Source organism: Peromyscus leucopus, chromosome 19, assembly GCF_004664715.2.
Source record: "Peromyscus leucopus breed LL Stock chromosome 19, UCI_PerLeu_2.1, whole genome shotgun sequence".
Lineage (NCBI taxonomy): Eukaryota > Metazoa > Chordata > Mammalia > Rodentia > Cricetidae > Peromyscus > Peromyscus leucopus.
Window position 1 is genome coordinate 28,013,054 of NC_051079.1, and position 23,879 is coordinate 28,036,932.

The window sequence follows — 23,879 nt, forward strand, 5'->3', positions numbered from 1 at the left end:
AGTGTTTTCAGGCATAAATAGCTTGTTGATTTCATTTTCCCAAGGGACTTTTGTATAAACAGGAATAAATCTAGGAACTTAACTCATTTGGGAGAAGTGTCAGCCCTGAATTCCTTCCTCACTCATGACCTGGTGGGCAAAGTGATGATGGAGAAGCAGTCTTAGTGTGCGAGCTTAGCTGGTGGGCCCAGGCCCTGGCCAAAGGCTTTCTTCTTTACCATGCTCCCATTTACCATCCTCATTAACTCTTTCACATGGACAGTGCGATGTAGTTCTGGGCAGAATGAAAAAGATGTAAGCAAGCCCAGGGGACTAAGGGAGAGCTAACAAAGTGCTTATAAAATGTCCTTGTATGGGCCTGAAACAGAGCAGGCTTCTGTGGCAATGCTCTCTGCTGTGAGTGTTGCCTGCAGTCAAGAAGCAAATCCTCTTGCTCATTGCGCTTAGCCACAGTTAAAGTGCCATAGCCCTAAACACGCCTGGTCCCTCTCAGAGAAGGAAGTTCACTTGATGTCTCAGACTTACAGACTTCAAGAAAAGCATGTATCCGATGATAAAACTGGTTGAAGTAGTATTTCAGTACTCAGTTTAAAAACAGACATTTAAGGTAGGTGAATCTCTTCTCCTCCTGGGGAATAGAAGTCTACAAGAGAAACACAGTGGGCATTGATGGGATTGTATGAAAGATACTAAGTGAAAATAGCACTAACGGATGGGGATGCCAGTCTATGGAGACTGTTTCTACCCAGATTTCTCTCTAGGTTTGAGTTAGTAATGAATAGCTTCCTTCTTCCAGCAGGTGGGTGACTAAAGAAGCTTCTGGTATTTTGTAACAGTGTTGAATGGCATGAACTTGTTTATTGCCAGTAGGTCATTCCTAAGTTTTTATTTAAGGGACTGCCTATGAACCATTGAGTTTTATAGCTTGGGCATGGTGTTCAGATATACATATTTTAAATAGTTGTTTAACCTAAAAATATGCATGTGTATATAGCAGATTATTCTGACCTAGCCACTGCTGACCTCATGTGCTCTTTTAAAATTTGAGTGTTAGTGCAGTATAAACACATGGATATACAGTAGTGCATTTTTGTTTCCGTTGATGGCACATGTTTCACTTAATGTGAGCCATATGTTTAATCAAATGGTTTTTAATACTTGGTATTTAGAGTACAGAATTTCCTGACATGGTTTAATCACCAGGTCTTTTCCTTTTAAAAATCGATGTCTATTTTGTGCTTTTGTTTGCAAATGTTTAAAACCAGAAGTGTCTTGATCTGCATTGGATGCAGAGGGGGAAGCCCTCCATAGTTTAAGCAGCAGACAGGTGCAGAAGCTGTAACCAAGGGGTGGGCAGTTACCTGGGCGTAGAGAGTAGTGACTCAAGTGAGCAAAAGCTCATCATCTGGCTGATGGCGTTGACTAGCTGGTTGGCTGGCTGGTTGTTTTAGGCAAAATGGAAATCATATTCTGAAGTGAATACCCAATGCAGATCTGTGAACACTGTAGTTGAAGCTACAAGAGAAAAGTTACTCTTTGACTCTTGGCATCCAAGTATGTTCTGGGTCCTGCTTACTGTAGAAGGCCAGAAGCACCCACAGGGGTCGGCCATCTCTGTATGCATGGCTTCTCTCACTTATTCTTTCCCCCCTTTCCAGTGTTGCCAACAACCACAAGCAGAACTTGATGACTGTGGCAAACCTTGGCGTGGTGTTTGGACCCACCTTGCTCCGGCCTCAGGAAGAAACAGTGGCAGCCATCATGGACATCAAGTTTCAGAACATTGTCATTGAGATCTTAATAGAGAACCATGAAAAGGTAACACCTACCTGGGCCCTTGCAGCCAAGAATTGAGTTGTTTAGCTGTATAGGTTGGGGGCTGCATTGGAACTGACCATCAGAGCTGATTAGGTTTGCATTGCTAATGGTTCTTGATCCATGATGCTGGTGAGGCTGCTGACTGTCACGGTGATGGTGGTGATAAATGTGAGAGTACTGGCAGAGGTGACGGCAGTGGCTGTCATGGGACTGTAGAGGTGTGGGGATGGGCAGAAGCACATTGAGCTCCTCTTCTGTGCTAGAAACTGTGCTGAGCACTCTTTGTTGCTCTTTTCTCCTTGACTGTCCAGAGAAGAGGTACTATTATAAGCTACATTTTAGGAAAACCCTTTTACTTTTTACTTGATATCTTAGAAATTTATGGGTTTGTTACTCTTAGGTATGCTGAACTTCTTCCAAATGTGTTGCAAGTGTTTTTCCTGTAGTCTGAATTTTGATTATATAGGTAGTACATGTTTTCATCCATATCTGCATTCATGTGTTCATGCACATGCATTTGTATGTGCTTATATGCATGTGGCCTTTGCTTTGAAGGCACTGGAGTATCTGGTCCATCTTTTTTTAAAATGTTTTTTTTTTCCTTAAAGAATTTTATACAGGTATGCAATGTTTTTCCTCTCCAACTCTCACTGGGTTTCTCATGTATATCCCCCTAATATCTTCATGCCTGCCCCCCACTCCCCTTTAAAGTCCCCTTGAGTCCAGTCAGTCATTGCCTACATTCACATGGGTATGGCACCATCCACTAGAACATGGGGAGCCTCCAGTGGTCATAGCACTAAAGGAAAGTACTTAATACTTGTCTGACCTCTTTGATGGGCCCCATGGTTATATATTGATGGCTTTGTAAAAGAGAGATGAAAAGTCAGGAAGGTGGTCAGTGTCTCTCTCTCTCTCTCTCTCTCATCTTACAATGCTCACATCTCAACTTGAAAGGTGCAATCAGATGTGGTTCCTTAGCCCTAGACCTCCAGAACTATGATGAAGGTTCTTTTCTTCAAAAGTTACCCAGCCTTAGATATTTCATTCTAGTAATATAAAATATGCTAATACAGTGTATACACATTCCAGACATTTTTAATAAACATAGTTCAGAAATTTAATTTTGATAAAAACAGCTCACTTTTACCTAACTTTTATTTACAACTTATTCACGAGATACTGTCCTAAAGAGCTTTCTAGCTACCATCTCACTTAATTTCCCTAGCAAACCTATATGGTCAATAAATATTCAAAAGAAAATTTGACATCCTTATCCATCAGGAGAATGCAAATTAAGATAGATTTGAGAGTGTATGTCACCAAGCCAGAATGGCTGTCATCAAGAACACATAACAAGTAACGCTGTCAAGGATGTGCGGGGAAAGGCACTCTATACACTGCTGGTAGACACGTACACTGGCACAACCAGTGTGGAAGTCAGGAGATAGTTTCCTCAAGTACCTAAAAATATGTCCTTTTCCACCAAGGACTGTACACCTGGAACTCCACCTCTACTATGTGGCCACTAGAGAAGAGCAGAATTGAAAGTGTAAGTTGAAAGCTCAGAGTAAAGATTTTGGCTTTCCAAATGCTTACTTTAAAGCAATGGTTATTTCTTTAAAACTTCCAATTCGGTATGAGTAGAATTCTACTCCTCAACCCACAGGTTAATCACCTGAAGGCTTAAACTACCAAGTAGACAAATACTTAGGATTATTGTGGAAATAATACTCATGTTTCTATTTAGAAATAAAATACAAAATATTATTGCTATAGTCTAAAATACAAAATTTTACAGTTTCTTCTAAAGTTTTTCTCCTAATTACTTTGTAAAGGTTAACTTGTCAGGTTTCAGATGTCAAGGATGAATGACCTTGTCAAGAAAACACAGTGTCTTCTTATGCCTTTGCTTAAGCCTAAAGCTTCAGGCTGCTTGTGTTCGTTACACTAGTTCCAACACATAATAGTAGGGTCGATGCCTTAGGCTCTGTGACAGTTTATGGCATTTCTTTTGGCTGTGGCTCTGGAGAAGGTTTCTGAAGAAAAAGCAGAACGTCTCTGTACTCATGCCTATGAGTGGTGTGCTGTGTCATTTTCTACAAGACCTATTAGTATCTGTAAACTGTGAGAGTTACTTTGCAATCCATCAGTGGGCTTTGGGGGGGATAAGAGAGTAGATCTTTAAACAGTTAACTCTTAGAAATGTATCATTTTTAACATATGTTAACTCTTAATCTCATGTGCCAAAGGGATAAGCTACAACCATAGGTGACCTTACTGAATCCCTAGGTTAAGTACCCTAGCTCTGTGCAGCCTTGTATCCCCAATGAAATAAGTCCTCCTCCATGCAGTCAGTGTGATTCAAGTCCATTTGGGCCCACTAGATTGTTTTCATTTGCCTTTGCAAAAAAACGTTGAAGGCACCCAATTTATTGCACTACTGTTTGACTTCTCACACAAAATTTATATTAATTAATATGCAGTTGATTAATCTGCAACTGGCAGGTGTTTGGCATTTGCTTTTCATTTTCTCAGTATTTCACATTTGTTGATATGCAGAATTGACACTAATAATGATAATGTGTGCCTGGATTCACTGAAATCGTCCTGCTGTTCTTTTTGGTCCTGTCTTTGTAAACCTGAGGAAACAAGGCAGATGGCCTTGTACAGTGGAATACAGTGCTTCTGTTCTCTCTTAGAACATTTCCCTTCTTATCTCAAGTGCTGTGCAGGATAGTCTTTGTTAATGGAATAAGTTTGTCAACCTGAGTACATGATTACCCCTATTTAACTCCAGGTAAGCTAGTAATCGTTTGTATTGGGAAGCTCCTTTAATACCCCTCAAATGGGACTAGGGTTTGATGTTGCATTTTATATAATTCCTCTCTATCAGCAGAGGCAGCAGGAAATAGGCTCCTTCTGGAGATAGGGAAAATCACAGCCCCCCCTTCCACACCCCCTTATTGTGTGTGTCATTAGTTCCTAAAAATAATTGGTTCCTTTTGAGAGATTTTAAATAAAATCCCCCAAACTACAGTCCAAATTGTTGATCTCTGCCAAAACTCTGATAGCAACAGGGTTTAGGATTTCCAGCTGTCCTTTCAAAAAACCCTCTCTGTAGCTCCAGCCTCTGGATTTGGCTTCTGCACAGTTCCTGACAAATAAACCCTGCAGTGGCTTTCCTGACTCACAAGCTTGAAGTTTCCCGGCTTCAGGCTCCGCTTGCCTTGTGCAGGGGGCCTCAGCAGATCCAGTGAGCAGAGTAGCTGTGGCCTTCCCTTCCTCGGGCAAGTATTCCTCGCTAAGACCTTGATGAATCTGCGTCTCAAGCACAGTTCCCAGTCCCAGTGATTAACTAAACTGTTGCTTTACATGGGGTGTGATTTATTGTCTTCCCAGCTACTTCCCAGCTGTAGACTCAGAAGCTCCTCATCATGACCTCATTTTCCCCCTATAAACATCACGGCACATAGTAAAGAGTACAGGGCACACTTTATAGAGAGACTCCTAATCCTTTCAAATTGCCGGGCCATGTGAGAACTAGGATTAGAAAAGGTGTCAAAATGTATGTACAACACAGTTAAGAACAAATTCCGCAACAAGTGTCAGGGCTCCACAACGTCAGGAGGGGCCAGAAAGGAGCCAAACCAACTAAGCTCTGTAGGTAGCACTTGGAAAAAAAGAACATCAGATACTAACATTGCTGCGGGTAGCTAAGGCTGATATTTTGCAAAGAATGTAATTAAATTTACACTTACAGATTGAATTCTTGTGTCTTGACTGCAAATAATTCCTTTTCAATATCCACTTATTTCTTTCTTATACTGTGTCTCCTTTCTCTACTGAATACAGCAATGTCTTTTGTATAGCAAAGGTCAAACTACTAGGCTTCCTAGCCCTCAGCATGATCATGGGCCTTGTTGTAGATGGGATGTTTGGAGATGGGAAGCTTTCCTATTTTGCTCAGGGTCACAGACCGAACAATAGCCTGAAATCTGATCTGTCGGTCCACAAAACTCGTGATCTTTATGTTTTGACATTTGTTTCTCAGTAACACACAAGCAGTTAGCGAAGCCTCCTCTGTCAGTCACACTGTCTAGATCCTCGTCTACCTAGCTGTGTGACCTTGAACAAATCAGTTCATTTTAGTGATTCTCAATTTCCTCATCTACAAGATGGCAATAACTGCATTTCCCTCTTAGAGTTATTGTGAAAGAAATAATCCATGTTTTTAATTCATGTACCTATAACTGCATGATACTCAAGAAATTTTAGTTATTTCATTGTCGTTTATACTACCACACTTCCTGCCTGTGCTTTACCAGTGTAATGTTACACATTTTATGTCCTTTATCTTAGGTGGTATGTGATCACTTTCATAAGTGAAACAGGCTCAGAGGAGTTAAAGACTTTGATGGAGATAATATAGCTAATAGGTAGCAAAGCCAGGATTTGACCTCAGGTCTGTCTAGCTTCAAAGCTGGTTTGCTTTTTACCCACCTCAGTACTTTAAATTCACCTTCTTATATTTGATATGATGATACGGCAATACGGTAGCTATCATCTGGTGTTGGTATATGAGTGTTCATTAAGACCTAGTGCTTGCCCAAGACTATCTAACTACAGAGGCCAACGCTGATACTTTCCTTCCTGGCTTGAGGAGGAAGAGTAGCCTGGTGTTTATGGGTGTGTTAATTCCACTCACAGGGAACTTGAAATCGGGGATACTTGGAAAGGTTCCTCACAGTTGTATTTTTATTTAATAATTTTATTCTCCGGTGACTTCCATCAGGGTCACAGTCTTCCTAGCGTTTATGTGTAAGGCATTCCTGATTAAGTTGGAATTCGTTTATCAGTCAGACAGTATGAACAGGACACTTGGGGCACAGAATAAAGCTTGCCTCTTTGTGTTAATTTGGAAAGTCTCTGTGAAATGAGTACATCATTCCCACCACATGGTAGAGCTTGTAGATTAGATGAGTTAACGCTTGTAGATTACAGGCTCCTTTGTGCAGCAGTCTTTTTCACAGCCCAAAGGAAACTGCATTTGTGCAATAGAACTGGAGTGACCAACAGAGCTGTGTAACAGACTCATCAGAATTCCAACTTAAACTTTTAGCACAGACAAAGCTTGGCATGATCAGAAGGTAGCTGGAAAATCAGCTTGCATGTGTGGAAATTTCTGAGTTAAATGAGCAACAGCCATGTGGATGATAATTCCCACATTCTTGCTATGTGTCCTAGGCCTTGAACTCCCTATGTAGCCCAGCCTTGACTTCAACTTGTAGCAGTCCTCCTATCTTAACCTCCTGAGTATGCATATTAGTCCTACACCACCATGCCAGCCCCAACTTCTTGTTAAATGTTTGTGTCAAGGTAGTGTCACTTACAAAAATGACCTCACATTTAGGAAAATGCTTGTAACCATAACGGGTTTGTCCAGTGCCTGGAACTTTTACAATATGCTCTTGTGCACATTATATTGCATTTGATCACGAGAACAGCCTGACAGAGTTCTTCAGAAGCCTGTGGCTGGCTCATAATCAGGTCCAGAGAACTGGCCTTTGGGGCTGCCTTGCCTGCCCATGGTGAAAATTCCCTCATTGAATGGATCCCAGTCTGTTTACTTAACTTTTAGAGAAAATAATGAATGAGCAGAGAGAGAGAGAGAGAGAGAGAGAGAGAGAGAGAGAGAGAGAGAGAGAGAGAGAGAGAGAGATTGATTGAGATTCGCCTTCACATGCTCCCATGTCACTTCCTACTGTGTTTACAGGGCAGTTTTTCATACATCTGTCTGTGTCTAAATTGATATCTGCTACCGTTCTTAGAAAGAATAGATGTTCTCAGTGCTGTTGACAACTGAAGTTAAAATGACATACATCTGCACTGCAGTGGATAGTGGATGTCTCGTTCTTCATTAGGAAGAAAGATAATATCTGGAGGCCAGAGGCAAAGAATCATGGGAAGGTACTAGGACCTGGCCTGTCCTTATCTCCGGATTCATTTCTAGATGCTCTCATCAAGGGATTGCTGAAAGTACTGCATTCTTGGGCTAGAGTCAGAAGAACACTAAGAGACACCATTACTTGTTAAAAATCCATTCTCATGGGACTGTGCTTTTTATAAGAAGTTTGGCTGGAGAGGATGAGCTGATTGAATGGCCGCTGCAACTCCAGGGCTTCACTTCTGGTCCGTGTGGCCTCATGAGGGTGGGAGACATGGTAGGAGGTGCTCTTATGAAATGGTCATGCTGTGCCCTATGATGAGTTAACCCGCAGTGTGGGAGCAGTCATGTGAGACGCCCAGCTCTCAGCAGGTATAAGCACATGTATCCAGGAGCTGTTTTAAATTGTCAGTGATGGTGGTCATTGAGATGTCACCTCAGAGTGGCCAGGGCTTGGCATGGTTAGGGGAACAAAGCCAAGGGAAAGAAAGCTTCTCAGAGGTTGCAGCCCTTGGGCCCAACAATAGCCTCAGTCTTTCTACTTTCTTCCTCTATAAAGGCTCTAAGAGACTGCACAAGTGAATAGCATCAGTCAGCTTATTATTAGGGCGTCTGGCTGCTCTGGAGATGAAGATTTCTTTTCCTCTTGATTTAAGTCTCCATTTCTCACTCTTTGCCCCCCCCCATTGATCTCAACTCTTACAGCCACTCAGTTTATCTTGTTTCAAGTTTGAGTCTACTAGGGAAAATATAATGATGCCACCTTCCTTACGACGACAGCTGTGTTTGGGAGTGAGACTGACTCAACCGGCTGGCTGGCATCTTCAGGGTCAAGGACCTGCCACGCCAGGAAGAGCAGCTGTTTCAGCTGAAACTCTCATAATTCTTGTGACTTAGCTTTCTGCATAGCAGCTTTTGGGTGTAGCTTTAAAATATACACACAAAGAAGAGGGCCATAGGAAGAACAATCATGGGATGGATACCCTGAGCCATAAGTAAAGGGATGGAGGTGGCTACTGCCGCCCTCCTGTGACTTGGGACTGCTGGAAAGAGGATATCCAGAAGGCTAATGTCACAGTGTAAGGGAATATAACAAAAGAGTCAGTCAATTTCAGTCTGTCAGTAAAGTTGAGGAGGTTATGAAACCTTCATGAAACATCTTTGAAGATTTTTTTTTATTGAAAGGAGAATGCTGCTACATAATGTTATATGAGATAAGTAGGTTGTAAAGCTATGTGAAGAATATAATCTCAGCTTTGGAAAAGTGTGTTTAGCATTAAATGAGAATTATACAAAGCACTCCGCTCCATGCCTGGTGTGGCAAATACTTAGTAAATCACAGCTACTGGAATGTAAATCCTCTAACCATAGGGAACACAATTGTTTCATTCACTGTTATACTTAGGGTGCCTCTGTAAAGTGGATGTTCAAAAAAAATTGGTTGTTTGAATGGGTGTTATTATCATATGCATTTACAAAGGAATCTAGGCAAAAAGGACCCTGTGTTATCTTCCATAATTATATCTATAAATGTGACAGCTCCATTTCTGTATTCTTTGGTTCTTCATAAAATACTGGGACATTAGCAGTTATGCAGAGTTGCTGAGCACTGAGTGAACTGCTTGTGAAGCACAGGGTGCTGTGACTAGCACCCCAGGAACTGCAATAAGTGGCAGCTACTCACATGGTAAGCACCATGTAAGTGCTGGCTATGGTGATTAAAAAAAAAAAAAAAAAAAAAAAAAAACTCTGTAGTAAGGCAAGTAAGAGTGGGTAAGATTTTTGTCTCGGGTTGTTACCTCCCTGTGACTGAAGTGTGCAATATTCTCCATGGGTTTGCATTTGAAACTCTTGTTTGAGGAGTCCATGGAACTTTTGGGAGGTGGGGCATAGCTGGGAGAAGTGGTCACTGGGGGCAGACTTTGGAACTAATAGCCAAGCCCATTTCCTCAAGTCTCTGTCTCTCAGATTTCTTTTTTTTTTTTTTGGTTTTTTCGAGACAGGGTTTCTCTGTGTAGCTTTGCGCCTTTCCTGGCGCTCACTTGGTAGCCCAGGCTGGCCTTGAACTCACAGAGATCCACCTGGCTCTGCCTCCCGAGTGCTGGGATTAAAGGCGTGCGCCACCACCGCCCGGCTGTCTCTCAGATTTCTAATCCATTGAGATGTGAGCAAGCAGCTTCATGTTCCTGTTGCTACAGCTGTGAGCCACTCCTTCCAACATGACTTCCAAACTATAATAGACTGCACCCTTACCTCACATCCACACTACGATAGATTCCTACCCCACATCCACACTACAATAGACTCCTACCTCACATCCACACTACAATAGACTCCTACCTCACATCTACACTACGATAGACTCCTACCTCACATCCAAACTGCAATAGACTCCTACCTCACATCCACACCACGATAGACTCCTACCTCACATCCACACTATGATAGACTCCTACCTCACATCCACACTACAATAGACTCCTACCTCACATCCACACTACGATAGACTCCTACCTCACATCCACACTCTGATAGACTCCTACCTCACATCCACACTACGATAGACTCCTACCTCACATCCACACTCTGATAGACTCCTACCTCACATCCACACTACAATAGACTCCTACCCCACATCCACACTACAATAGACTCCTACCTCACATCCACACTACAATAGACTCCTACCTCACATCCACACTACAATAGACTCCTACCTCACATCCACACTACAATAGACTCTTACCTCACATCCACACTATGATAGACTCCTACCTCACATCCACACTACAATAGACTGTACTTTTATATCACAAGTCAAACTCCCCTAAGTTGTTTCTTGCCTGGTGTTTGTCATGGCAGTTAGAAAAGTAGCTACTACACATGTTCTTAAATAACAACAAAATGATTTTTAAAACCTTTTAAAGACACAAAACCTAACTCCTAAAAGTTATAATCTATAAATAATAGAACTGTGAGGTTTTCTTTAGACTTTCTACATTTTCTAAATGTGTACGTATGTATGTACATCCGTGTGTGTGTGTGTGTGAGAGAGGGAGGGAGGGAGGGGAGGGGGAGAGAGAGAGAGAGAGAGAGAGAGAGATCAGGGTCACCCACCTCCATCCTTTGAAATATGGTAAATCTTACCTTCTCAGATAACACAGAGCTTCTAAAAGAGGAAGGCCATGCCCAGTGAGGGTAGTTGATGAGGAAGAAAAATGTTCCCTGTTCTGTGTCAGTTTGGGAGCATTATTTAAATCTGTTTTATGGTCTGAGATAAAATTGTGAAACAGTTGTAAATAACTGGGGAGGAGACCAAATGGAGAAAAGAAGGGCACTTGGATTAGTTGGTTCTGGACAAAGGCAGTAAAAAAAACCTTCACTGTTAGCAGACAATAGATTATCTCTGTTGTTTTACATTCCCATTGCAGAGAGCAGAGGAGACCCAGAAAAACTATGGTAGAAGGGATTAAAAGGGGGAGGTGAACTCTTGCATCGATTCCTGGAGTACTCAATCCCAGTTCCCAGAAGTGTCTCGGTGGAGGCCTACTCCTGCTGGAGGCCTTTCTCATCTCTGCTTCCTTATTCGAACTCATCACCAAGCTCCTTGTCATGATTCAGACCTGTGCTTTCTTCCTAGTCCACAGAAACGTGTAACTTTTTTGTGTTCTGATGTGCAGATATTCAACACTGTTCCTGACGTGCCCCTCACCAATGCCCAGCTACACCTGTCCCGGAAGAAAAGCAGCGACTCCAAACCCCCATCCTGCAGCGAGAGGCCCCTGACGCTCTTCCATGCTATGCCGTCCACAGAAAAACGTGAGTCTGCTACCCAGGGCCAGGGTGGTATGTGGAGACATCCCTGCTGCCTCCATCCATGGCTTGCTGTGGGCATCCTTGTTATGTGCTGCTGGCCTTAGGTGTCCAGAAGACTCTGTGTCTTAGTTGGCCTGCCTGGTTCCACTGCCGAGAAAGAAAGTCACAGGTCTCTGGACAAAAAGCTGAGGCTCCTCTCTCTGCTGCACAACAAGAACTGGGCTCTGGCACTGCCCGAGGTCCCTCCTTTGTTGGCAGGTCTCAGAGAAACAGTTCCCTTCCCCTGACTCGGTTTGGGTTATTGTTGGAGGGAGTCATCCTGTCCTACTAGTCTGTGCCTGTGGGAAGCAGAGCCTTCTGCATACTCTTAGACTCTTCTCTGTGTTGACACTTTAAAATTTTTGAATTTAGTTACTGAATTAGAGACTAATTCCTCTCTACTCCAAGTAGAAGAGAAATATCACCACAAATGTACCAAACCTTTTCATCTCAGAACTTCTAAGTTCTTTGCAATGATTGAGTACAAGGCCCTAAAGTATACAGTCATATTTCAACGTTTGTGACAAGAAACTTGTGTCCCAGCAGTTGGGAGGCAGAGGGCAGAGGCAACAGAGGATGATTCCTGCAAGTCTGAGGCTAACAAGCCTACATAGCAAGTTCCAGGCTAACCAAAGCTACATAGCATGAACCTGCCTCAAAACAAAAAATAAGCAGTTAATCAGTCAATCTGCTTATATAGTATAGGAGTGAAGGCCTCGTGATCTACTATAGGTCAGCCAGTATTGGTTCTTATACCAACTTTACCACAGGAACAAACTTTTACCTCTTCATCCTCAGTTTGCTTTTCTGTAAAGTAGGCACAATAGTGCTCACCCCAGAGGGTAGACCTGAGGATTAACAAAATTATGCATCACAACATCTTGCATAAGGCTGCTACACAGAGACATCAAGACTAGTTCCAAAGTGCAGTGGACATTTACATGGTACTTTCATGATCTAGGGATATGAAAATGAGACCTTGTCTGTAAGGAACTCATACTTGAGTGAGAAATTTAGTTCCGTGTTTGCAACAACTAGGATCAGAGAGAAATGTATATTAGGGAGGCCCTACAATGTTCTGGCAAAAAGCTCTGGATTGTCCCAGTGGGAAATCTGCATCCATGGATGACTGTGGATGACTTTTGGTATCTAACATTTCAGGATCTCTGTCTCCTATTCTTGACATTGGGGACAGTGGTTTTCCACTTTCTTTGCAGAGTCTTTGCAGAGATCAAGGACTGGGCCCTAAAATGTACAGCACACTTGAGTTTCTGTAACAAGAGACTTGTGCAGTGTAGAAATCGAGGCCTTGAGCTCTTCTGCATGGCCTAGGGCTATTGTGAAAATTAAAATGTGTCAGATGGTCCAGGACATCTTGGCATATGCTCAGTAGACACTGGGATGATGATGATGATGATGATGATGATGATGATGATGATGATGACTATGACTATGACTATGAAGACGACATCAACTGATCTGTATGAACTCCAGCAAAGGCACAGAGAGGGGAGTGATTTCCTTAGGGAGATAAGGATTCATATCTGCATTGTGTATGTGTGTGTGTGTGTGTTTTCTTTTCTCAATGTTTGATTTACTTTTATATTGAGAAGTAAAGGCCTTCTTTACCATAACTCATAAAATCAAACCTTTTCTGCCCTCAAAACCTTGCTGCATTCAAATAAGCTTTGAACTCTCACAGTAAGGCCATACCCTGGGAGTTAGCACCATTTGGATTGCAGCAAATACTTTGTTTCTTTTTTTTTTTCATTTTTTAAATTTATTTATTAAATTTAATTTTACATATCAGCCACTGATTCCCTTGTTCTCCCCCCTCCTACCACCCGCCCCCACTTTCCCCCCAGCCCACCCCCCATTCCCATCTCCTCCAGGGCAAAGACTCCCCTGAGGATTGAGTTCAACCTGGTAGATTCAGTCCAGGCAGGTCCAGTCCCCTCCTCCCAGGCTGAGCTAAGTGTTTCTGTATAAGCCCCAGGTTCCAAACTGCCAGTTCATGCACTGAGGACAGGACCCGGTCCGACTGTCTGGATGCCTCCCAAGCAGATCAAGCTAATCAACTGTCTTATTTATTCGGAGGGCCTGATCCAGTTGGGGGCTCCTCAGCTATTGGTTCATAGTTCATGTGTTTCTTTGCTTCTATAAGTAAAGCTACTGTTACCATTCTGACATTTCAATCTGTTCCTCTCTACTCAGATCATTTCCTTCCTATCAGTTCCTAGAAGAGTTCCTAGGGTAGGGACGTGTTGAACTCTGCATTGGCTTCTCTTCTAACAGTAGCCCGTGTTCTTCTTAAACATCTGGTGGGGGTCATTCTCCCCATAGTCCGCTCAGAACTTGGGCTCCTCTGCGTGTACCAGGGAACACTTGGAACAGGGCTGACCTCATCCCCATCTGCTGAGGGAATGAGGCATCAGGCTACAGGGTAGCGTGCTTCTCAGGTTTCCAGGAGCACCCGGTCACCTAAGGTTTCCTGCTGAGCAGTGCGCAGTGCAGGCGGGGACAGAGCGCACAGTGTCAGTCACTTCCTCGGGCTTCGGGTAGAACTGGCTTGTGGTCAGCCTAGAGCAGCAGCAGCCTTGGACCTGGTCCTGAAGCGTACTTGACAGCATTGAGGAGAGAAGAGGGAGATGAGGAGACAATCAGTTAGATCTGGGCCTAAGATTAGCGTTTCTCACAGGAGGCCGAGGCCGAGAGGGAAGGACCTGTGAGAGCAGACCTGTCTAAGCAGCAGGACAGACTGCCATGTCCTGGGCACAGAGGAAGAAGCAATGCAGCTTCCTCCCAGTGACCGGAAACAGGACTGCAGTCGCCACCTGCATGGATTTTGGCAGAGGGTCTAGCTTCTGTAAGAGACATTGCAATAGAAAAATCTGCGTGCGTGTGTGTGTGTGTGTGTGTGTGTGTGTGTGTGTGTGTGTACGTGTACCTATGTCTGTGTGTGCATTTGTTTGGACGGTGGATGTGAATAGAAAACTATGTGCATTTTATCATCAAAATCAGTGCATTTTGAGTATTTATTTTCTTCTGAGAAATGGGAATGGTGTCCAGGCTGGTGTGGAAAGCACCCTAGCAGGGGCTAGTTGGTGGGTGGTGCAAGGAGGACTGGGCCAGGGAATGGGAAGTTCTGGCTTAATCATACCCTGTCATTGTTGCCACCAGTAGGTGACAGAGCACTGTGATGTTTTCACAAACTTCAGCTTTCTTTTCGTTCAGTTTTTGGACAAACGCAGAAAGCTTTCTCATAGCACCCTTTCAAGTGAAAGTACAGGGCTGGAGTATACAGGTAATCTGTGGAAGCAAATTGCATATTTCCACAGAATGGCACCCTTCAAATAAAACCTCTTCACAAACCTAGCTCAGTGCCTCCCAAATTGTAGTCATTTATATACAACCTCCTTTTACTGTTTGGACCACAACCACATTATTTGTGTGTGTGTATGCGTGTGTGTGCATGCACATGTATGTGTTGCTTGTTTAACACATTTTAAATTGATCTTAAAGCAACTCACTTTTTTGCATAGCCTCAATTCTGATGTGTCAAATGTCTAAAAACATGAATTTGATGTACTCACTACAATATCCTGTACTGTACATAAAAAGAAATTCCTAGCTACTAAGTTAAAGATATTCTTCCACATTCCATCTCAGAATTACTTATAGGCTACTTGTAGGATGTCCCCAGACCTGGTTCTCAGTGTTGGCCAGCTCCAATCTTTCCTCTTAATTTATTCACTTGACTAGAATTGGGCTGAGATATTGAGAGTGGACACTCAGTGTTTACCTGACAATATGATGTTTATTGAGACACCTGTCCAGATTTGATGTGAACTTTAACTGTCCTGTCTCCCAGGTACCTATATTGTTTGAAAGCTTGTACATGGTGAACATGCACACACAGTATTTACACATGCATGCACACCTCTCTTCTAGTCTTCACACTGGCCACATCCTGGTTTTTGGAAGCTCATTTCGTCTTCTGTCTGTCTATGTCTTTCTGATCTCTTTTGAGCCTTGTTTTTACTCCTGTTTCTTCTCTACAGTACCTGCAGTGTGATAGCATTGTGTTGGGCAGTCCCTATGCTGTCCACCATGAGATACCTAGCAGGAAGGCTCAGGAAACTGCCTCCCCTCTGATGTTCCAGTTGTTAACTTCAGTAGACCTCTACTCCCTTCAAGGGTCCTGATCTACAGAAGTTGAGGCCCATTTCTTTCTCTCAGAGGTAAATCAGTGCCAGTGTTTATGGCCCGATGTTGTCACTGACCTCCTTTCTGAAAGGACAGTCCTGAAGGTCACATTGAGAGGTCATAGGTCTTTGCACCTTCACTTCTGACTCACAGAAGTGTCTGATAGAAGTGTCCTATGTGCTAGATGGAGTTTTTCCTTCTGCATGGGTGGACCCATTGCCTACCTGCGCATGAGTTTGGCCTCCATTTTTAGAGTGAGTGAAGTACTCTCCAAGTTGCCTTTTTCTCCCCCCCCCCCAACAGAAGGCTACATTTATGATGACAGTGACCTCTTTGCAGGATGAGGAGCCAGAGAGTTTCTCTTGGTCAGTATGAAAGCTTAGGCAGTATGTGGTAGAAGCAGGACTAGGGATGACATGGGAACAGCCTGTGAGTTGAGAACTCTGGAAGTGAGCAAAGGGACTGACAAGATTTAGAAGACATTGTAGCATCACGTGCAAATCTTCAGAAACACACTGGATTTTATGGGAGACTCGGGGGGACTAGCAAGCAGAGTTGTCTGTAGGTGGTCAAGGAGTGTTTTGTGAAAGGGGGAATTGTTAGAAAGATACTGAGGGAAATGGGGATTCCATCTGGGAAAAGGCTAGAAAGAGGTCTGTGATGCAGAACTGCCAGAGCAGAGCTGTAAGTCCTGGTGGAGCTGTGGAAAGATAGTTTCCCCATGTTGAACTTAGAAGACATTTCCCCATTAAATTCCATCCTCTCTTTATTTGTGTTTACTGTATAGGGATATATAACTTATTAAGGTTGTTTTTTTTTCATGCTGGTCCCTGTGTATGTCATAATTTGAACCTTAAAATTATATGACAGAGGTAATGTCTCTATTTTCCAGCTGGAGGAAAATTAAATCTATAATCAATGATGCACTCAGGGTCACCTAGCAACGAAGTAGGAAATTTGTACCCAGTCACCTTATCAAAGCTATACCATTAACCACCCATGACCTAAATTTCCAGTTTCAATCTGTGGGGTAGACGCTGGGAGAATGATTTGGTTAGGGAGGACTGCTGGACATAATCTGGAAGACCAAATATTTGCAGTTCTTCTCATGAATCTGAGAGGTAAATTGCATTAGGCTAGGGAACTAGTATGAAAGAATGAATGTATACATTTAATGAGGAACCCTCGAGACCAAACTCTATTTGAGCCTCATTCAGTAACAAGGACAAAAACAATTATAGCTTAAGTAATGTGCCAGCCATCATGCTAAGCCCATCATTATTTCTTCTCATACCTCTAATTGATGATCCTATGAGGTACCACTCAGCTGCAATTTATAGGCAGATAAACTAAGACGAAACTTTAAGCAGATAGCAAGAGTTTGTCGCCCAGATGTCCTCCCTTCCCTATGCCATTTTATCTTTACAAAGAGACCTTCCTCAGTTTTTGAGCCATGCAAGTGAAAACCTTGCTAAGCTGAGATACAGAAGCAGTAAAGGCCATCTGTCCCAGCTTCCAGGGATACTATGGGGGCAGTTGAGCCATATTGAATGAGTTCTTTAATATGCAAACTGACAATCTATAGCCAGGTGGCAGCCTCCCCTCCAGACCCAGCAGCAGGGCTGCTAAAAGCAGTATGCATTCAGTGATGGTTTTAGCTTACTGGGCCAAGGCGCTCTCATTTGTGATCACCTCTAAACAGATGGAAGGAAGTTTTTCAACTGTGCTACCAGACGGATGGTTGCAAGGGAGATTACTGTTTAACCCCTGGGTTTCCACATAGATCACCTCCCAGCAGAAACGGGACTGGTACATCTTAGCGAAGGGCACTAACACCGAGCTGTACTTTTGCAGGACAGCTATGGAAAGCAGAGTCAGCAGGGCTGAAGAGAGCCTACAGCAAGACCTTTACACCTTTGTGATTTCTTCCAAGAGGCTGCAGATAGACAATAAAGAGTGGCCTTGTCCCCAGTTATTTTAGTATTTACACATGAGATGTTGAACTGAGCTTCTTGGAACAATGGTACTTAGACACTGGTGTGCGTTAAACTCTAGGGGCTTAGTAACAATATGGATGCTCCATTTCTCCAGAGCTGTCAGAGGCAGGAGACCCAGACCCTGGGCACTACACTTAACTCAAGGTAGACAGACCAACAGTGGTTAAGTGGGATGGGAACCTTGACAATTGTTATGTTCTGTTAGGACCAACCAGGCTACCTCTAGGGCTCCTGTCAGGGAGTAGAGTGGGCTGGCATGGTGACTGTGAAGAGAGGCCCTGGAGTCAGACTGAGTCCTTTTGACACCTGGAAGGTATTACTTTCATTTTCTCATCTGTAAAACTGATCACTAATAATAGCTGTCCTGGAGGCTAATTACCATAATTAAATGAGCCAGCGCATGTAAAGGCCTAGAACACAGTAAGCACCTAATAACTGTTGTCTGTGATTATGATAATTATCACCATACTAGAGTGTCACCTTCCCATTGAATAGGAATGTAGTCCCCCTCTGGCCCTGCAGATTCCAAAGGAGAGGCCTCCAGCAAGGGACACGTAGCTGCCCTGCTTCCAGAAAGAGCTCCCTTAATGCTCAAGTACAAACACATCAGAAACCTTGGCATATGTTGTTCAGGGTTGGTAGGGGTGGATTAGGGACAGGAATGGATCCTTGGGCATTGTTTCACATGGATCATGTTAACTAGCTGCTGGGATTATATCTCTGATTAATTCTTTTAGCTCGGCTAATGCATCCCTGGACCCTCTCCCAGACAGGCTCAGTGAGAGTCTAAAAATTTAGCTTCTATACTTCTCCTATGTGTCTTCCTTGTTGAAAAACGGCTGAGAATTCACACAGTCGAGAGGCTTATGTAATGTCTCTCTCTGAGCAGTCAAAGCTGCAGCATGTGCCATTTCTCAGCTTGCCTTTGGAGATCCTGAGTGCCCTGGACACACGTGTTTGCTTTGGCAGATGACGTGATTGTCCACACAGATTCTTGTTGTCACAGAGGCTCCAGAAGGTGTAATGTAGCTCTGTGCTTAATTATGTGTGGTTACTGTGTGTGGCTGAAAACCAAATAGTTGATGTTGCCATTAAAACTGATGTGTAGAAGACAAATGACAATAAGGGAAGTTTAAGATGGGTCATTACGTGATGGAGCAAAGGATACTATGGGCTTACATCTGTGTGTTAACATATGAGAACAAAGCAGTTAATATAGCATTAGGTATGGTGTGATCTTTCTGTTAAAAGACAGCTTCTCTCTCTCTCTCTCTCTCTCTCTCTCTCTCTCTCTCTCTCTCTCTTTCTCTCTCTCTCTTTCTCTCTCTCTCTCTCTTTGTGTGTGTGTGTGTGTCTGTGTCTGCCTGCCTGCCTGCCTGCCTATCTCTGTCCATATATAACACAATAACTGAATATTTACATGCCAAAATGAATATAGCTAGAACGTTGCACATATTGGATATTAGTATATGTATTATGCTTTCCTATATTTTCTAAATTGGAAAGGAATGCATATTTACTATGTGTTGAATTTTTCTTATTGCAAACAAAGTTCCCTAATTGTATCACCTATTTACTATCCCAAGCCAATTTCTAACGATTCATGGTATAAAAATAAGTTATACATAGTTTTTTGTTTTTTTTTTTTTTTTTTGCTTTTTTTCGAGACAGGGTTTCTCTGTGTAGCTTTGCACCTTTCCTGGAACTCACTTGGTAGCCCAGGCTGGCCTCGAACTCACAGAGATCCACCTGCCTCTGCCTCCCGAGTGCTGGGATTAAAGGCGTGCGCCACCACCGCCCGGCAAAGTTATACATAGTTTTTTACTAGCCATGCACAGACAGGAGGGTCGGCAGCAAACGTGGCTGTGGTGGAGAATTTACTTCTAATCATTCCGTTCCCAGCACAGCTATTAAGTGCCATCTCTGCAGCCTCCACTATGGGCATAGCCTCAGGACTGGGCTTCTCCATTGTGCTTCTGTGCCTCATTCTTGGGAGTCATTTCCCTCGTAGGCCAGCCACCATGCCTTCTCCACTCTTTCATAAAATCCACTGTAATGACATTTTCTTCCTTTGCAAGGAAAAAGGTTATTGTGAACACTATAGAAAAAGAGTGCAGCCGGGCGGTGGTGGCGCACGCCTTTAATCCCAGCACTCGGGAGGCAGAAGCAGGCGGATCTCTGTGAGTTCGAGGCCAGCCTGGGCTACCAAGTGAGTTCCAGGAAAGGCGCAAAGCTACACAGAGAAACCCTGTCTCGAAAAAAAACCAAAAAAAAAAAGAAAGAAAAAGAGTGCATAAGTCAGCCAGTCCATGGTAGACCAAGCTAGATGCTGTTCACTGAAGCAACCTGGTGAAAGTCACAGTATCAGGCGCTGCACAAACGATCAAGCCGTACACTGGCCATGCTTCTTTCTCACCCATCAAACCCTTGTTTACTCCTTCACTCATGGCCTAAGCTGCTGTTTTTACATGCCTAAACATACACTACATACTGTTTGTACAATTATTTTTACCACTGAGACCGGGCCACCATGAGATCAGACCACCTTGGCTTCTCTTCTGGTTTGGTCTGCTGTGCTACCCAGGCAGGAAGGCGGCTATAGTGTGAAAAAGAATCACTGCACAGTCACAAAGTCTGAGTCCAAGCTTCCCATGTACTTGGGTGTTTCCCAGAGATGGCAAATTCAGAAACTGCTGTGCATTCATCATTTTTATTGCAAAATTCATTAAGCTGCCTGCCATGCTATTATCATCCCATCTTGTCGAGATGATGCATCACAGACTTCGTTGCACAACTCTGACAAGCAGAGGAGAGTGCACCTCTCTCGCAGCTATGGCACGGGAATGCCGCTGGGGATTTTGCTTGTGCCGCTCTCTTCTCTGTGAAAAACTCAGGCTCTCTGCAAAGCTCCCCGACTAGTAACTCTCTTTTCCCCTGATTTCATGTTTTGAGCCTGGAAAGAGGGGGGTGGGGCGGGGTGGAGAGATTTGTCCCCGTGAGGAGTCGTGAGTGCTTCTTTCCAACCTCTAGTGTTTTGTGTTGTGGAAAAATGACATATTAGCCCAAAATTTGACAGGCTTCTGCAGAGTGGGGACTATCCCGTAAAGTGGCGAAGATCTACGTTTCGTGTTTACCCTTCGGTTCTGTGTGTTCAGAGGGCCAGACAAGTTCCAGCCTGCCAAAGACCTGTACGTTTGGCTTGGCTCTATGTTTCCCAGCCTTTGCCTGTGGGCTCTGTGATAAACAGATCCCGCCTCCTGTGTTGGATGGGGTTGCCATTAGAGTGAGTTGGAGTCACTTAGTAAATATGAAGAGTGCTGGAGCTTAGCTTCCACGTTTCCATGGCAACCCCCAGAACAAGTACAACATCACCAAAATTACTCTGTGGCTTTCCTTTTTTAGTTGCAGTGATTTGGTTGCACACTTGTGTTTTCCGCTCTTGATTTGTACAGAAAACATAAATGCTGCCCACAGTCACCAGTGCTTTGGTTTCAAGGTCCCTGCCTGAAGCACTTGCAAAATACAGGCCCACACAACCTCACCTCTCTCCGTTCCAGCAGAAGAAACTTTGATTGCATATTATTCTCTTCTATCTGTGACTTAATGTGTGACCATTTGTGGGGCTTTGGTGTGCAGAATGTATGGGCTGTTCATCAGGAAAGTATAGTGACCTCTGACCTCACAGGTCGTTTTAATAGACACTGTGTGCCCAGATAGCCTATGCTTTCCCCTGAGTAGTTTATGTCATTAAGGACTAAGTCTATACCTGCTGTCAGTGCTTTAAGATATATTTTCATGAAATCATCCAACACATTCTCTAAGCGTGTTTATTTCTGGCAATTTATTCCTCCATTTCCTCATTTCTGTGCTCTTGCTTCTGGTGACTAATATTGGAAGAGGCATTCACTGACAACAAACTTGGGGAAGGCGAGCATTCTCACTGACTAGCCAGCTCTGAGCACCCCAGAGAGCAGCATTCTCTCTCCCTTTGTCATCCTCCTGCTCCTCCCTGATCCTGTGGGCTTGGCTCCTGACTGGTGGCTGGTCTCTTTTGAAGTCCCCCAGTTTATAATCTGTATTTCCCCAGTGAGCACTGAGAAAATGGGATGTGCCCATTCTAGCTTCTCATGGGGCTGCCGGAGCTGGCCTGTCCCCCTGGATGCGGATGCCGAGCTCCCCTATGTGAGGGGGTGGCTCCTTCTCATTGGAGGAGGTCTTCCAGTCTCCTGCTTTCCTCTCAGAAGCAAGTATTCATTTGCCCACAGTGGGAGTGGCCTCCTGTCTTAAGTGACATTACTGAGTCATTTTCCCTTTATTTCTTAATTTATTCCAAATGCTTTAGAGTTTGTCTTGGTCTCGTTTGCTGCAACCATTGAAATGTTCTGTTTGCTTTTGCCTTTACTCCCTGACCCTTTCTCTGGAGTAATCTTTACATTCCTGTCTACCTTCCTACTTTCCCTCAGTCAAGACTGTCAGCACCTCAGAGGAACTTCTACCTAGAAGTTTTCAGCCGTCTCTTTTGCAGTTTGGGGCTTATGAGGTTTATCTCTTCTTGGTAGTAAGTCCTGCTCACTGGCCCTGGTAGTCTGCCTGCTGCACTCCTCCCTTCCCTCCTCTTCCCCCTCCTCCCCTTACTACTCCCTTCCCCTTCCCCTCCCTCCCTCCTGAGCCACCTCTCCGGCCCCCAGAGGAAAGCGTTTTCAATGCTCTCATCCCTTTGTCGTCCAAAGGAGACTCGAGTTCAAATGTTCATCTATAAGTGAGTGGGTCAGTGATTCCAGTCTGTCACTTTGAGATGTAGCGTGCCTTCATAGATGAAGGCTCCAGAAAAATTAACCCATTTATTTCATGGCGAATGAAATAATGGCCAGCAACACCAGTTGTTGTGACCAGTGAGTCTGGAATGTGGGAAGGGAAGTAACATGTTGCTCCACCAGTGGTACCCATGCCATTTAGCTGCATCATCCCCCAGATCTTTCAATTCTTGCTTCCAAGTTTTTTGAGATGAGAAGAAACAGAAAGTTCCTTTCTTTGAGCGCTATCCCAATGTTTATAAAGCACATTCCAGCATATGATCCCACTTGATCCTCATGACAGCTCATGAGCTGTACAGGGCAGTTCTCATTCTCCCCATTTCAGAGATTCATCTGGACTCTGAGGTCAGAGGCTGGAGTGATAGCTCAGGGGTTATGAGCACTGGCTGCTCTCATAGAGAACCCAGGTTCAATTCCCAGGTGTAAGGGGTAGTGAGGTAGCTGAGTGAGTAAAAGCACCTGCCATCAAGTTCCAATCCTTGGTGAATGGATAGAGCGTGCTGTGCATGCATACACAGACACCCATAAATGTACTCTTACCCCCGCCCTCTCCTTCCCACTCCCTCTCCTTCCTCCCTCTCTCAGATAAATACAATACACCTGTCTATAACTCTGGTTCCAGGGGTCCATCAGGGCATGCATGTGATGCACAGGCACACATACAGGCAAAACACCCATACATACAAACCAAAATAAAAAAACTGAAAACGAATTTAAGAATTTAATGGGATGTCCCTGAGGCCATGTTGCCAGTCAGAGGAGAACTCTTGGAGAGACTTCAAGTTTCTCTACTAGTAATTTCCAAATGTGAATGCAGTAGCTTGGACCATGGGTTCAATTTTTTTGTCTTGTGTTTGCAGACAACTGTGCAGCCCTTATACCTCTCTTTATTAAAGAATTAACTTGAAGTTAAATCTGAAATGTGTGACTCCAGAGGCAGGCAGATGTTTCTAGGGTGTGGTCATCAAGTTAGTCCAGCTGAGTTCTAAGGAAATTAATGGCCATGTTGATAGTCTGTGGTGATGTGCTGTGAATTTGGAGGTATGACATGGCCGAAACAGTTAGAGGCAGGGGGTTTAGAAGAAAATGTGGCTGAACACAAGGAGTCCACGAGGTCCTCTCTCTGTCCTTACCATCTGTGAATCAAAAGAAGGTACAAGTTAGGTGGAGTCATATGATATACAGGGCTGTTTTAAGCAAAGAGCCTGGCTTATACTAAAGGTGTGTGTGGTGGTAGGGGGG

The 23,879-nt window shown here is 43.8% G+C and overlaps 1 protein-coding gene across 3 annotated transcripts in view; it reads left to right on the forward strand.

Annotated features, from left to right (window-relative positions):
- Arhgap26 (Rho GTPase activating protein 26) overlaps window positions 1-23,879 on the forward strand; it is a 400,407-nt gene that overhangs the window by 299,373 nt on the left and 77,155 nt on the right. For all 3 annotated transcript variants that reach the window (XM_037197112.1, XM_037197113.1, XM_037197114.1), the window contains exons 18-19: window positions 1,659-1,818; window positions 11,446-11,584. In XM_037197112.1, the coding sequence (XP_037053007.1) occupies window positions 1,659-1,818; window positions 11,446-11,584 (299 nt within the window). The remainder of the gene's footprint in view (window positions 1-1,658; window positions 1,819-11,445; window positions 11,585-23,879) is intronic.